This window comes from Aphelocoma coerulescens, chromosome 3, assembly GCF_041296385.1.
Source record: "Aphelocoma coerulescens isolate FSJ_1873_10779 chromosome 3, UR_Acoe_1.0, whole genome shotgun sequence".
Taxonomy (NCBI): domain Eukaryota; kingdom Metazoa; phylum Chordata; class Aves; order Passeriformes; family Corvidae; genus Aphelocoma; species Aphelocoma coerulescens.
The window spans coordinates 113,825,522-113,840,026 of NC_091016.1; the positions used below are offsets into that span (position 1 = coordinate 113,825,522).

Consider the following 14,505-nt stretch of genomic DNA (forward strand, 5'->3'; position numbering starts at 1 on the left):
TTGACTGCATGGCAGAGGTTGTATTTCATCAGCTAGCTACATTTTTATATTATACCACTTAATAATTAACCACTTAATTGAACATTTTCCTTAATACAAATGAACAGATTTTGCTGTTTGTTTAAAGGAATAACTACACAAAAGGTATAATGGAATACAAAACATGTCTGGTGAACCATTTCTTTTCCCCCACCCAACAGCTCTGTCTTCTTGAAGTACAGTTACCTGGAGTAAGATCCAAAGTGTCTACACATAAAGGCTACATCACTACTAATAAATTGAATATGTCCCTGGCCAGTGGGGTGACTGGCAGGATGTGGCCACAGCCATGCCCTTGTTCTGCCTCTGCCTCCAAAACAACCCTGCCACAACTGACAGAGCAAACTCGAGCTGTACACAGACCTTTGTGGGTTGTCAGGGCACAGGGTGGGACTGGAGCATGGCTGAAGAGGCTCTCAGTCCTCACCCTGCGCCCTGTACAGCTGGAGTGTCTGCATTCCAGAAAGGGGTTTTATTTGCCCTCTGACAGATTTATCTAGACCACATTGCTTTAGCTGCTTACAGACCATCTGTGTGGGGTAGTACCAAAAGCCTCATGGAGGCAAATTAACTTGATATTGCTGCTTCTTCTGCGCTACTTCTTTCTGTTAAGGAAACTTTGACATGGTCTGGCACAGTCTGTTATCTATGCAGGCTTATTTTCATACCCCTACCTGATTTCTAAGGGCAGGCACACGACTCACCTCCCCTTTAGAAGTAACTACACTCTGTGCTAAGCCAGTTCATCAAATTCCATATGATGAAGTTCATCAGGCCCAACCTATTCCAAAATATTGCAATTAGCTAAGGCTAGGGCACTGAAGCATGGACTCAGTATTTAAGGATATTACTTGCAGCATATGAGATCAGCTCAGTTGGTCAGTGCAGGGTGCTAATACTGCCAAGATGGTGGGTTTGATCCCCATATGGGCCATTCACTTAAGAGCTGGACTTGATCCTTGTGGGCCTTTCCAACTCCAAATATTCTGTGATTCTGTGATATCTCGTGCTGTGGGATAATGGTGAATAAACACTAGCTAATGGACTGAGCAGCAAGTAACACTGAAAAGCTCTTCTGTTACTAGAGTTCTGTTTTCTCACCTCAGTATTCTGCCAATGGAAGCATAATTCCTTTCCTTTCTCCATCAATTTTAATGCTTCCACATCTTTAATATTTTATGTTGAGAAAGTTTCTTTATAAATATCTCTACTACTATCAGTGTAGAAGTAGAGTAACTCTACTAAGTCAATGCTTATAGGAGACAGTTTCTGTTTTTAAGCATTCCAAAAAGCTGAACTGCTCTGCAATGTCTCAAGTTCACTGCCTAGTTCTAGAGGCTTTTTGTGGATCCTAAACGTTTCCAGGTCTCCCTGTCCCTGGTTGTTTGTATTCGCCTTTCACGTTCTGATTTCACTGTTTAAAGGGCAAGGAAAGTTTACTGAATGGAAAGACCTTGAGTCTACAATATCAAACAGCAGACTGACCTCAAAGGAAAACATATTTCATTGAAAAGAAAAAAGAGTTTCCTTGAAAATCCAGCTTGTTTTACCCACCCAGATCTGCCTTTTTGCTGCCTCTGTGCTGACACATGTTTTATATGAATCTATATTAAGATGAATTTTAACCTACAAATAACTAGATACAGCTATGCAGTAGGAGGGAATTCCTACAAGATGATGTAAAATTTTTTAAGCAGTAAAATTAAAAATAGCACGTAAAACTTGACCAGTAGATTTGGATTTGAACCAAGGCAACACATTTGGGAAACATTATCAAGTTTATCAGGGGTAACATATCAGAGAAAATCTGCTTCTGTTTATATGCCATTTATTATTCATTTCTGACATTTCCCTTTTTTCCTCAACCTTTTTTACCCCTAAGCAAATATATGTTAGACTTAACTGAAATGTGAGATAATGAACCAGTCTCTTAATTTTCTTTCCCTATAAGACAAAAGCAGATCTGACTAGAAGTAAAATAAAAAAGTTATATGAAATATAAGTACAGGAAAAAAAAGTTGCCAGAGTAGGACTGGTAATAAGGGAGAAATCTGTCTCACAGTGAAAGCCCAGAAAAAATAAATGCCTAATAAGATTAAACTAAGGGCCAAATTCTGTCCTTTCCTATGCTGTCTTGCATTTCACAATGTATAAATAGCACATGAAAGCCTTTGCCTCATGCAACACACCACATGTGTGAGAAAGGCTGGTTTTAATGTCTAGGACACTTATATTAATGGGGTTATGCCAGCAGAGAGTTCTTTGCCCATGGCTAGCAGAATGTTTGCCAGCCCTGGGCAAAGTAATCAAGTCTAACTCAGGGAAAAATACAAACAATAAAAGCAATTTCACTCTTATTAAACAACCCAGTCCCTCAACTTTACTTAGAAAAATTCTCACTCATGTTATCACAATAAATTTGAGAATGAGATGTATGTTTAGTTGCACCTGATCTGACCAAAACAAGGGCAGTCATTACAAATCAGCTTACACCTGGTCCAAAGTCAGACAAGATTCATGCCATGTTTCTACTGAACGCAAGCTGAAACTCAACATAAATTTGAATTATTTTGGTAGTTTTTTCCCATCAGTACTTTGTAATTTTCTTCAGTGGATTCCAATGCAAAATATCAGTATTTTTTAAAAGCTGTTATTAAACAATGGTTTGTTCCGATGCTGAGATCTCTAGTTGAGCTGAATGCTTACTATTCTTTGTTAGGATGAGCCAAACCTTTGGAATGGTTTCAGGAGTAAAATCTTTCCTCTGTGTGCTATAGAATACACACTTACACCTTGTTCTATCAGCAAACACTCCTTATATCTCAAAGAAAACAAACATAGTAATGGGCATAAAATGGGGAATATATTTATTTTAAAATGTAAGGAAACCCCCAGAATATAATAAATATACATAGATATTATTTATATTTATTGTTTAGTTTTATTTTAGTAAATGCTGCTGTTTCTAGAATCTATGTGATAAAAAAGCTCTGTGTTTTTATGAGCTGTTGCATACTGTTGCCAACGTAGATGCTTTATCTATTGAATAGTTCCATTTGAACAATTATTTGTAATTAGAATTAAAAATTACTTGTACTTACAATTAAGATTCTTGTAATTAAAACATACAATGAGTGCAGAACTGCACCCAGACGTTACTAAAGAAATGCTGGGTAAGTCTCCACTACTGTGGCAGAGCACAAAACTCATGTTTTGGCAAATGTAAGGTAACATGTCTTAAAATGTGGTATTTAGAGGACATTTATTCTAAGTGGATACAGATGGAAGAGACCTGAGAGGGTAAGTCAAAGGAGCTCCTAGTAACCCAGTAAGGTTGAACTGCTGAACCCTGTCGAGGAAATTAGCATCGCTGGTGATGCTGTCAGGAAGCTGAGTGCTACTAGACAGAGTAGATGATTTATAAGCACACATAAGAAAAAGTTACAGCTTGTAAGAGTGAAGTTTTGTTTGGCTTTTTTTTGGTTTATTTTCAGCTTGGCAATTTAAAAGCTAATGACTCAAACAGGCTTTGAATCAGATCCTCAAAGATAAACTAAATGAGAATGAAAACCCTGTCATTTATTTTATAATGCTGCTTGTGTTGCCTCCCTCTTGCTGTTGCAAAAATCTCAGAACAGGACAGCAACAGACACTGCTCAAAGCAAAAACTTTCAGTTACTGAGAACACTTAGATACTTTGTTGCCTCTGATGAAGATGATTGCAAGAGCCGGCATTTCATCCAAGGTAATAACCCAGGATCTCCACAGGCAACAGGGGAGAGACAGAGAATGGGGGCCATAGGAATCTCATGAGGTTCAACAAGACCAAGTGCTGGTGCTGCACCAGGGTTGGGGCAACTCCTGGAATCAATCCAGGCTGGGGGATGAACAGATCCAGAGCAGTCCTGCTGACAAGGACATGGGGGTGCTGGTGGGTGAGAGGCTGGACATGACCCAGCCATGTGCCCTTGCAGCCCAGAGTGCCAGTTGTGTCCTGGGCTGCATCCAAAGCAGTGAGGGCAGCAGGGGAGGGAGGGGATTCTGCCCCTCTGCTCTGCTCTGGTGAGACCCCACCTGCAGTGCTGCATCCAGATCTGGGGTCCCAGCACAGGAAGGACATGGATGTGTTGGAGCAAGTCCAGAGGAGGACAGCAAGATGATTTGAGGGATGGAGCACCTCTCATGTGAGGAAAGGCTGAGAGAATTGGGATTTTTCAGCCTGGAGAAGAGAAGGCTCTGGGATGACCTAATTGTGTCCTTCCAGTACCTGAAGAGAGCCACCAAGATAGATGGAGGACTTTTTACAAGATCCCGTGACAAGACAAGGGGGAATGGCTTCAAACTGAAAGACAGTAGGTCAATTTAGATATTAGGAATAATATCTAATGTGAAATTATTTAATGTAAGGGTGGCGAGGCATTGGAACAGACTGTCCAAAGAAGCTGTGGATGGCCCATCCCTGGTAGTGTCCAGGGCCAGGTTGGATGGGGCTCTAAGCAACCTGGTCTAGTGAAAGGTGTCCCAGCCCACTGCAGAGTGGTCAGAACTGAAAGAACTTTAATGTCCCTTCCAACTCAAACCATTCTATGACTTCTCAGGACAATTTAGTCTACCCTAACACAAAGAACAAGGGTGTTTAGAGGTCTGTCTGTCCATACTCTTTTGAGGACTGCACACATGGCATAATTTCCTACTGCAAGCAAAGCCTATGGCTCTTCCAAGTGCTCTCCCTTGAAATTTCATATGAAAACTAAGCTTGTAACACCTCTCACCTGTATTTTCAAGATCTTTGTGTCAGGCAGGACATAAAATTCTGTGTTTCAAACAGCATATCATGTTAATATGAACAAAGCTATGGAAGAATTAGTCTACTTCGAGTGGAGGCAAAAATACATTTTCTAATTTTGAAAAGAGAGAATAAAAAGAAATCAAAAAATTAATGTCATTAAAAAGAATGTGAGAGATGACATTTTAGGAACTCTGATACCAGTACTCTGATCAGGATTACTTTCATTTTGCTCTTAGGATCAGGGAGTTAAATGACCTGATATTGCCAAGTCTAGAAGGCTATCTTTCATTTTTTTCCTTCTTGACCCATAAAGTCAAGAGAAGATGTCCCAGAATTCGTCCAGCAGAAGTTTCCAATACAACTATGATACAATTGAATGAAAACCCCAGGAGAATTTAACTTTCCACACACATGCAAAATCCCAGACTTTGGCAGGGCCAAATCTCTGCTGTTTCCTGGACCTTTTGTTTCACATGGTAATGACCCTACTACTCTCTGGCATGAAAATACGCTGAATTAAATTTAAGCCTGTACATTTCAAAGCTAAAACCCACAATATTGCTTGTTAGACTGGCTAATTTTTATTAAGTATGGCATTTCAAATTGTTCTTGGGGTCAAAGACAAATTACTTTTTTTTTTCCTAATTTCATCAGTATGAAAGAACTGAGGAATCTCTAACTTTCCAACATGAACAGTGATCAATGTCTTGGGAACCTGTGTCAAACTCTAACAAAACTGTTCTGTCTTTTTCTCAGCTCAGTTACACTGCACCTCTTGATTTAAACTACTCACATACCCAGGCAATATCTGTAACAGTAAATTCTCAGTTTCTATTTGAAAAATACAAAATACAAAAATACTGTTACTTGTTTGAAAAATAATATTGTCTCAGAAGTAATATTTTTCAACAAAATAATTTAAAGTCATTTTCAGGTAGCATGTATTTGAGTACCTTTGCTGATTTTATTTAACCCAAACTTGTATTATGTAAAACTCTGGCCAATTATATAGCAAATGACAAGAATAAAGAAAAAAAATGGTCTTATGTGTGTATCTCAAATTAATTGCAGTTGTACAACATATAATCAGAACAGTGGGTCTCTGTGAATCTGAAACCACTGAACAAAAGGAATCTTAAGCTTCAAATGTTATAAATGTCAATCTGACAGGCTGTGTAAAACAAATGTGGCATTCACTCTGTAGTTTTAAAACACAGCTGCAAAGAATTGGCTAAGTCAGTGGTTACAAAAAATCTCTCATTGTATAAATATCATAGATATTACTATGAATGTATACCTGAATATGAGCATTTCAAAATTAATCAGAATATGTTTGTTTCATTTGATAGATATATTTGATCCATAACAAAAATCTCTACAAAATCCGTTAATTGGGTTGGCTATATACCACAACTTTTCTGTCCCCAAACTAAAAATTTCCATAGAGATGTAATACTTGCTTCAGTCTTATACTGATATATTCAGTATCTCAGCAACTAGGACCACATTAGCTTGTTCAGTAAGTTCATCTAAGAAACCTAATTCAATTCCCCTGTAAGGAATCTTATTTGGGAAGGTTTCTATTAAAGAGTCTTTGAGCTCTCATCCTGCATGTTATTTAAGCCTGAGTTTAATAGTGAAAGTGCCTGTAGTTAACCACAGCCATGTATGCAATACAAAACCCACCCCCAAACAAAAGCAAAACCAAAAAAAAAGAAAACAAAACCAAAACCAAGATCCATTATCTTACATGAAATGGATTCTCACAGAATGAGAATTTTCACAAGCTGTAGTAGCACTTTTGATACAAGCCACATACAGATATTCTAACCTTTAAGTTCTGTGAGCAATTTTAAAATGTCAAGAGGTATGTCAAGTTCTTAATACCAAAGTCTACTATTTAATTGTCAACAGCCCAAATACCCAAGACAAGAGAGTTATATCAATTCCAGCTTGACCCCCAATTAAGATGTTTTGGAAAATCATTATGTTTCTTCCTCTTAAACTAGGGAATAGTGCTTGGTTGGCCTGCCTTTTAACTATATACTTATTTTCTAGAACACATACTGCATTGTTCATTTTAGCTTTGTTTTTCAAAGCAGTCATGCACAGGAGATCTCTGCAAGATTATAACATTATGCCATTGATCCTCACGAGAAGAAGACTCAATTTGCTCAGTAATAAGCAACCCGGGTCAAAGGCCACAACTGAGGAAAGACAAAGGGCATTGTTTACACCTGTGTCAATCAGAAACCCCTCTACTGAAACCCAAGGCGTTATACTTGCCTCAAATCCCTATGAAAGATTTCTGTGTTTGCTGAATCTGGATTATGTGGCAGCAAGGAATTCACATTTCTTAGTTCGTAGCAGGAAGCATTACAGACAGCTAAATTAAAATACTTGTTTGCTATACTGGCTTTTTAGCAAAAATTGGGTTTTATTCTCTTATTGGCAATTCAAATCCATGCCACTGCTTCAGCCTGCTCACTGCTCACCTAATGCACTTCACAGTACAAAGTAACAGATTCTGTAATTTTGGATTAGAGAATTCATCTGAGGCAAGGAAACAGTAATTAGTGTCCCACATGTTAAAGAAAAAGAACCAAAACCCCATCTCTTCCAACTATTTGCATCTATTTGCAAACTTTTGGATATACAAGATTTTGTATTTCCTGACTTTCGATGTTCACAGAACCACATACTTGTAATAGTCCAAGAATGCGTACAATTTTAAAAGCTTATTTCTGACTACACAGCCACAAGAGGATTTACAAAAAAAGATTTAATTTGGGAATTTTAATTTAGCTTGTTCAGGGATCTGGTTGGAAGCATTGCATGGCATACAGCCCAAGAGAGAAGATTTGTCCAGGAGAGCTGGCTTACTTTCAAGGACCACCTCCTCCAAGCTCAAGAATGGTCTCTTCTGACATGCAAAGATGGCACGGTTGGACTTAGGAAAGCCAAAACCCTTCTGAAATTAAATTTGGTGAAGGACACAAAGATCTATAAAAAAGGGATTCTACAGGTATATAAGCAGCAACAGGAAAGCTGTGGAAAATGTCTTCCTGCTGCGAAATGGGGTATGGGACCTGTGACAAAGTACACAGAAAAGGTCAAGGAATTCAGTGTCCACTTTGCCTCTCAGTCTTTTAATGGGAATCCCAAACCTCTGAAACCAGTGAGAAAGTCTGGAGCAAGAAAGACTTAACTCTGGGCAGATCAGGGATCAGGGTGGGAACACTTAAGCAAGCTGGACCTACACAATCAGTGGGACCTGATGGGATGCACCATAAATGTGGACTGAGCTGGCCAATGTCTTGTTTATCTTGACTTCAGCAAGGGTTCTGGCCCTGTAACTTCCTCAGAGGCAAACTGGTGAACCCTGGATGAGATAAACTGGCAGTGGGATATACTGAGAACTGGCTGTACTCCAAGCTCAAAGGGGATGCGTCACCAGCAGCACAAAATACATCTTGAGGACAGTTACTAGTGCTGTTCTCCTGTGGTTGGTACTGGGATCAATACTGTTTGATATCTTCATTAATGACCCAGAGGGTGGGGCAGAACATACCCTCAGGAATTTTGCAGCTGATACAAGACTGGGAGGAGCTGTTGATACACCAGATGGTTGTGCTGCCATTCAGAGGGACCTTGACAGACTGGGAACTGGACACCTGTACTGCTTTGGCTCAGATGTGGCATGAAAAAGTGATGCCCTATTTCCCAAACAGGCATCTACTGAACTGGCACTGTATTGTCCTAGGAATATATTGCTCATAATTAACGGCTTAAGAAGTAAATGGGGGAGGGGGAGGACAGATCATTTTGCATGAAGAATTTATGTCCTACATTGTTTTAATTCAGAACATATGTAAGAATGCAAGCAATTTCATATATTTATGTCTTACTTCCAGTTTAGATTTAGCTGAAATACAACACAGAAATCAACACAGAGAAGACTTTTTGTTGGTTTGTAAATTTTAGTAGACATGGAAAATGTAAGATAATTTATCTGAGTGATGTGGTCTACCAGATACCAGTAAATGCAATCTCAGAAGTTATCTTTCATGACAGCCACTTACTAGCAGCAAAGCTTGGAAGTCAAAAATTATGTTTCAAACACATTCAATCGTTCTTAGTGACAAATCTTAGTCTTTCAAATTCATGCAACCCTCAAATAGTATTTTCTTCCACCACAAAACTAGCAAATCTTTAGGGCTCTTCTGACCCAAACTATTCATGGTCATTTATGAGCATTCTGAAGTGCTGTCATTATGAGGCTTAAATATTTATCATACCACAAACATGTACTCTTACATAATGATGAGACAAAATAAGAAGAAGCACTGACAAAATGGAGATCAATAACTTTGACCATTAATCTATATAGCTCTTCTTCCAAAAGCAATTCATTTGAATTTATCTTACAATTAAATGAATCATCTTCTGGTGACCTTATTGATTACAAACACAACCTGAGATGGCCCCCATAGGCCAGGATGGCTAATGTGAAGATATGAAAGTCAGAAAAGGGATTCATGCCCTCAGCAGTATCAACAATTTCCCTTGGTCATGATGACAAACAAGTGCTAAGACATGTCAGAAAACCAGGATTTTTAATGTCATGTGAGGTTACACTGTTGTAGCATACAAATGAAACAAGTGCTTTTAAAATAAACTACAAACTGGACACATAAAGGTGAGCCTACTATATGATCCAGAACTCTAAATGATGAATTTCTCAACCTGTTTATGTTGTCTCTAAATATAGGGAGTCCCAAAGTTTACTGTACCAAATTTTTTATTATTTCAAACAAACTCCTGTACAAAAACATCAAAGCAGGCAAAGAAATCCCGTGACTTCAGCAAACAGCACATGACAACTCACAGAATGCTTTAAGGTTTACATTTTTATTATACAAGTGACAAATAGCTTTTTTCTGGGCTACTTAAAGATAAGACTTCATTGTTTGACAAAAAGATTGCAGGTAAGCATATATTAACTTCAGTTACCAAAGCTCACCAGAATAGCCTGTCATCCACCTAATTCACCTAACTGGAAGTGACTATGAACAAAGCAGGATTTTCCCTAATATACATTTTTAAATGTCCCCCCAATTAAAAATTGAGCTTGTAAACAGTGGATTTACTACTGTGAAAAAAGTGTAATCATTGCTTTTGGAAAAAGAATAAAACCTAATGTGAGTGAGCTCTAATTCTGTCCCCGACAACAACATAGCAACCGGCTGCTGCACCTGCAGAGGTGTGACATGAATGCTGGAGTTGTGGTGCTGTCCAGCATCATGGCATGTGTGACACTGGCACCTGTGGGTTCTGATCAGGCCTGAGAAACCTCACAGTGGTTGCTCTGCTCAGAAATAAACTCTTAAGTCAATCCCTACTCCAGAGAACTTGTGACATTAACACTGTTTAAGGACTGAGTTCAATGACAGTTTGTCACAGTGCAGCCGAGTTCCAGCAGACCAAATGCATCTTCAAAGCCTTAAGGTAATGTTTTTAGAAGAGATGTGCATGAAACTTCCAGTGAAGGCACACAAACCCTGATTTATCTACATGGGAATAAGCGAATACAAATCTGAATCTGTGCACAAGCACTGGAGTTTCCACACATACATGCAAGCAAAGTACACAAAATCAAACACATTTTCAGAACGTGACCTCTGCAAGAATATGTACAGCAACTGCAGACCACCCAGTAGACACACTTAACAGAGCAAAAGCACTTTGCTGCTTTTGGTAAAGTATTTCTATTCCATTAATTGGAAAATTTACCAGAAAGTAGGAACAAACGACTCAGCAAGGAACTTAACTCCTTGAAGTATCAATCAAATCTCAAAAGCCAGTGAAGAGCAGTCAGCTGATAAATATTTCTGTGCTGACTCTGAATCATGTAATGAATAACACTATCAGGAACTTGATGGAGTTCCTAAGAACAGTTCAGCTCTTAAATTTGAACCATCCCTAGTCTGATGAGGCTGATTTGACACTAGGGAAGTTTGCTACAGAAGAGTGTACTAGTCTAATCAGCAAAATACTTACTTACCAGCTAGAGCTGTCTGGGAGTTAATTAATGTTCATTGTGATATATTTACACTGACAAACCTTTTCCAGTTAAGTCAAGGCATTAGTATTTTCCCTTTCCTTTCTAAATCAAATAAAATTATACAGAGTTTTCAAAATCTATCAACGATCTTTAAGCATATTTTCTGTATATTTATACTGAATCTGAAAATGAATATTAATGACTTCAATTATTGAAAGGTACAGGTTATATTTAATTAAAAAGGTAAAAGTACCTGTTTGAAATACATTTTTGGATGCCAGACAGCACATAATCCTTAAAATCAGGTGGATCTCCACTTATTACAGGAAAGACAATGCTTTTTATGAGAGTGATGAACACTCAGGTATTCTTCTATGCATACTAGTTTGACAAGATCCTAAAACTGACCAAAAAACTGTGCACATGTTCTTTAAAACATACCCAATGCATTTTATTTTCTCTTATATTAACTTTCTTCTTTAAATTTTCTTTTCTGCGGTACCTTTGACGTTTCAGTTTGATTTCCACTTTGTCTTCACTACTGCTTACTTCTCTGATAGAGAAGGTGTTTAAGGATTAAAATGCACAGATAAACTGTCATAACTGAAGTATTTAAGTAAAAAAAGTATTTTAAAAGTCAAAAGATAAAGGCTAGCATAAAAACTTAGGTTGCACTATATAAAGTCAGTTAGGTTATGAACAGATTCATATATTTTAGCAATGTGAAGAAAATGGTTATGTAAATACACACAAGTATTAACATCAAACTGTATTAAATTATGTAAACATACACATCTTCTGTGATCAATACAAACATCTACTTGTCTCTGGATACTACTGCAGCATAGCTCGAATTTGTTTTGAAGTAGATTCATCATTCAGGTGTTTTGTAGTGAACCTAGAAATTACAAGTTAGAACAATAATTTATAAAATGAACAGGCATAGGAAAAGTCTGAACACTTGAACCTGTTTTTGAAATCAGCACAGTTCAGTTACACAAAGGAGGAATTTACATGTTCCTCTACTGATCACTGGAATTTAACTGGCAAGAGTCTGGTGCTCTTTATCTTCTAAATACTCTACGCAATAAATTATTCCCTGTTAAAAGGTGGAGAACTGTGGCTAAATCCTGTTTGCGATCTGTCTATGACACTGTCATCATCTTGGGTCAAAATTATTTCTCATTTTTTCCAGTTGAAAGCCTCAAAAGAAGCAAAATCATGAAAAGACATAAGAAATACAGTAAATACTAAAATAAATTAGGAACCTAGACTGAATTTCGGTACAATCTATGACTTTAAGCAGTTTTCTTAAACATCCTGAGAGGACTGAAGAGCTTTAGTGTGTTTTTTTCCATTTAAACCCAAACATTCTCCACCACCTAGGTTCATAGGGAGATTGATTATTACATAAACTCAAAACACACTTGATACTTGTAGATTTAACTCCACATCAACTTTAGTTCAAAAGACATGATAAGCAAATATGGAGGTGCAGTTCTCCCTCTATCCAAGTATTCAACAGCTAGAGAACTCAAAACAGCTCTGAAAAACTTGGTACTGACTCCCTTCTCAGCTTCAGAGAAGTGTCAGACTCCTGTGTGTCTTCCTTCCCAAGACAGCACCATAAACACTCAGCTACAGGACTGGGATTTAGGATGCTGTTTTCTTGAAGCTGTTTAATTTAGCAAGATTAACAAAAGAAAAAGTCTTATTAAGATGGAAAGGGAGATGGGAAATACCAAGGGTTTGAGAAATAGAAATCTGATACTACATTTCTAAAATGCTCTAGATGCTGGGATATTTTATATAGCAAATCTTAGCTAGGATGCACTGTTTACAATATTAATAGTAATTGTTTATTCAAGTGAAATTAAATGGAAAGAAATTAATATCAAGAAAACCCCAGGTGATGAAGGCAAACCTGAAAGGATAATCTTATTAAATCAAGATTCTAAAGTGAAGTCTTAAATATAAAGAGAGTGGGAGAAAAACAAAGAGGAATTTTCTAAGGCTGAACCACACATACCTGAGAGCATTCAGAAGTCCTTCCACAGAGTCAGGTGGTTGTTCCTTTAAAACTTTTATGCATCCCTTCATCTGGGAACAGAAGCATGCCACTATTGAACAATAATATATGAATTGCACTAGCTGAAAACAAGGAAAATTTGCAGCATATACAGGCAGGTTTCTTTTCTTACTGAGTGTTAATGCTGCTTTAGATGACACAATAAAAGCATTGTAACTTATTAAAAATTATCTCAAAGTTAAAAACCCAATTTTGGAGAAAACATTTACTTTAATAAGCATTTGTAGAGAATAAACTATATATCAAGTGTCTATATTTTAACTTGCACACAATTTCTCCAATTCCAAACTAAAAATATAAAAATCAAAACCAGCTGATATAAGCTAAAAAAAAAAGAGAGTTTGGGAGTTCCATGTCATTGCTGTTAAGAACTCTAAGAAGAGATGTTTCAACTTAGACTTTTTATGTTTGCATACAAGGAAGTAATTTTTAGTATTCAGTTTTTAACTGTAAACCTAACCAGTGACAACTTATGATTTGTTTCATAACTAGTGGTTAAAAATTTAATCTAAGAAGTCCATGGTGTTGATTTTAACACCACACCGAATGAACATCTTTGTGGAGACTGTAAATAATGGGATGAAATCTGTCCAAATTTACAAAAGGGGAAATGAAGCAGAGAAAGCAGGAGTAGAACTCATTTTACCCACTGTACAGACTCCCTAGCTAGTCCATAGAGAGAAACAAGAAATTATTCTCACCTATTCAGAACGTATTTTCATATGTAATGAGTTATGCCCCAGAAGTACTTCTTTCTTCCCACTGCTATGAAGACATCCTAATCTAGCTATCCAGAAATTAGCCTAGATTAATTACATTTTATTCAAAGTGACAGGTAAAGACACGGCCGAGTCAAGATCAGAATCCTTTAATTTTCCAAGTCACACTGGAGTGCTAAATCTACATGTCAGAATTTTCTTTTCAGCTAAAGAGCATTTCTGCCTTTTTAAGGAAATGGATGATGAAATACTTAATTGAAGTCCATTTATTTTCCAGCAAAAATGAATCAGAAAATGTAGCTCAGCATCCTCAACAGTGATCAGCCCACCAGACACTGCTCACTGCTCTGCTGGCTCATTTTTACCCGGAAGGTGTTAACTTGCTTTGCAAATAACAGATCAGGTGAGATTCTCAGGCCAGTATCATGTGCCTTGAAGTGACAGTTATTTTGTCTAAGTTAGAGAAACTCAAGTCTAAGTGCACATCACTCAGTACAGGTTTACCTGCCCCAGCAGATCTGATCAGACCAGACCAGGTCAAAGGGGATAAAAATTCAAATGATTCTTTTTAGTTTTTGTTAGAATCAGAATCCCTAAAACAATTAGGATGTCTAAGCTAGGAGACTGTAATTAATAGCTTGAAATACAGCCTCCAGTCTTGAAAGAATAAGGAAAGGGTAATATACTCCACTGTCCCTGAAATTCTCTTGAAATGGCTTGAATGCCTGAAGTGAGTAATTTGGAGAAAAGACTTGTTTACCACAATAAAACAAACTCATCATTTGAAACATTAGGAGATTTTTTT

At 37.4% G+C, this 14,505-nt stretch overlaps 1 protein-coding gene across 3 annotated transcripts in view; it reads right to left on the reverse strand.

Moving 5' to 3' along the window:
• Positions 1 to 9,425: 9,425 nt before the first annotated feature.
• The window catches only part of CYRIA (CYFIP related Rac1 interactor A), a 55,664-nt gene continuing 50,584 nt past the window's right edge, over positions 9,426 to 14,505 (reverse strand). For all 3 annotated transcript variants that reach the window (XM_069011622.1, XM_069011620.1, XM_069011621.1), the window contains 2 exons: positions 12,922 to 12,992; positions 9,426 to 11,790 (listed from right to left, as the gene is read on the reverse strand). In XM_069011622.1, coding sequence (XP_068867723.1) covers positions 11,727 to 11,790; positions 12,922 to 12,992 — 135 coding nt within the window. In that variant the 3' untranslated portion in view covers positions 9,426 to 11,726. The remainder of the gene's footprint in view (positions 11,791 to 12,921; positions 12,993 to 14,505) is intronic.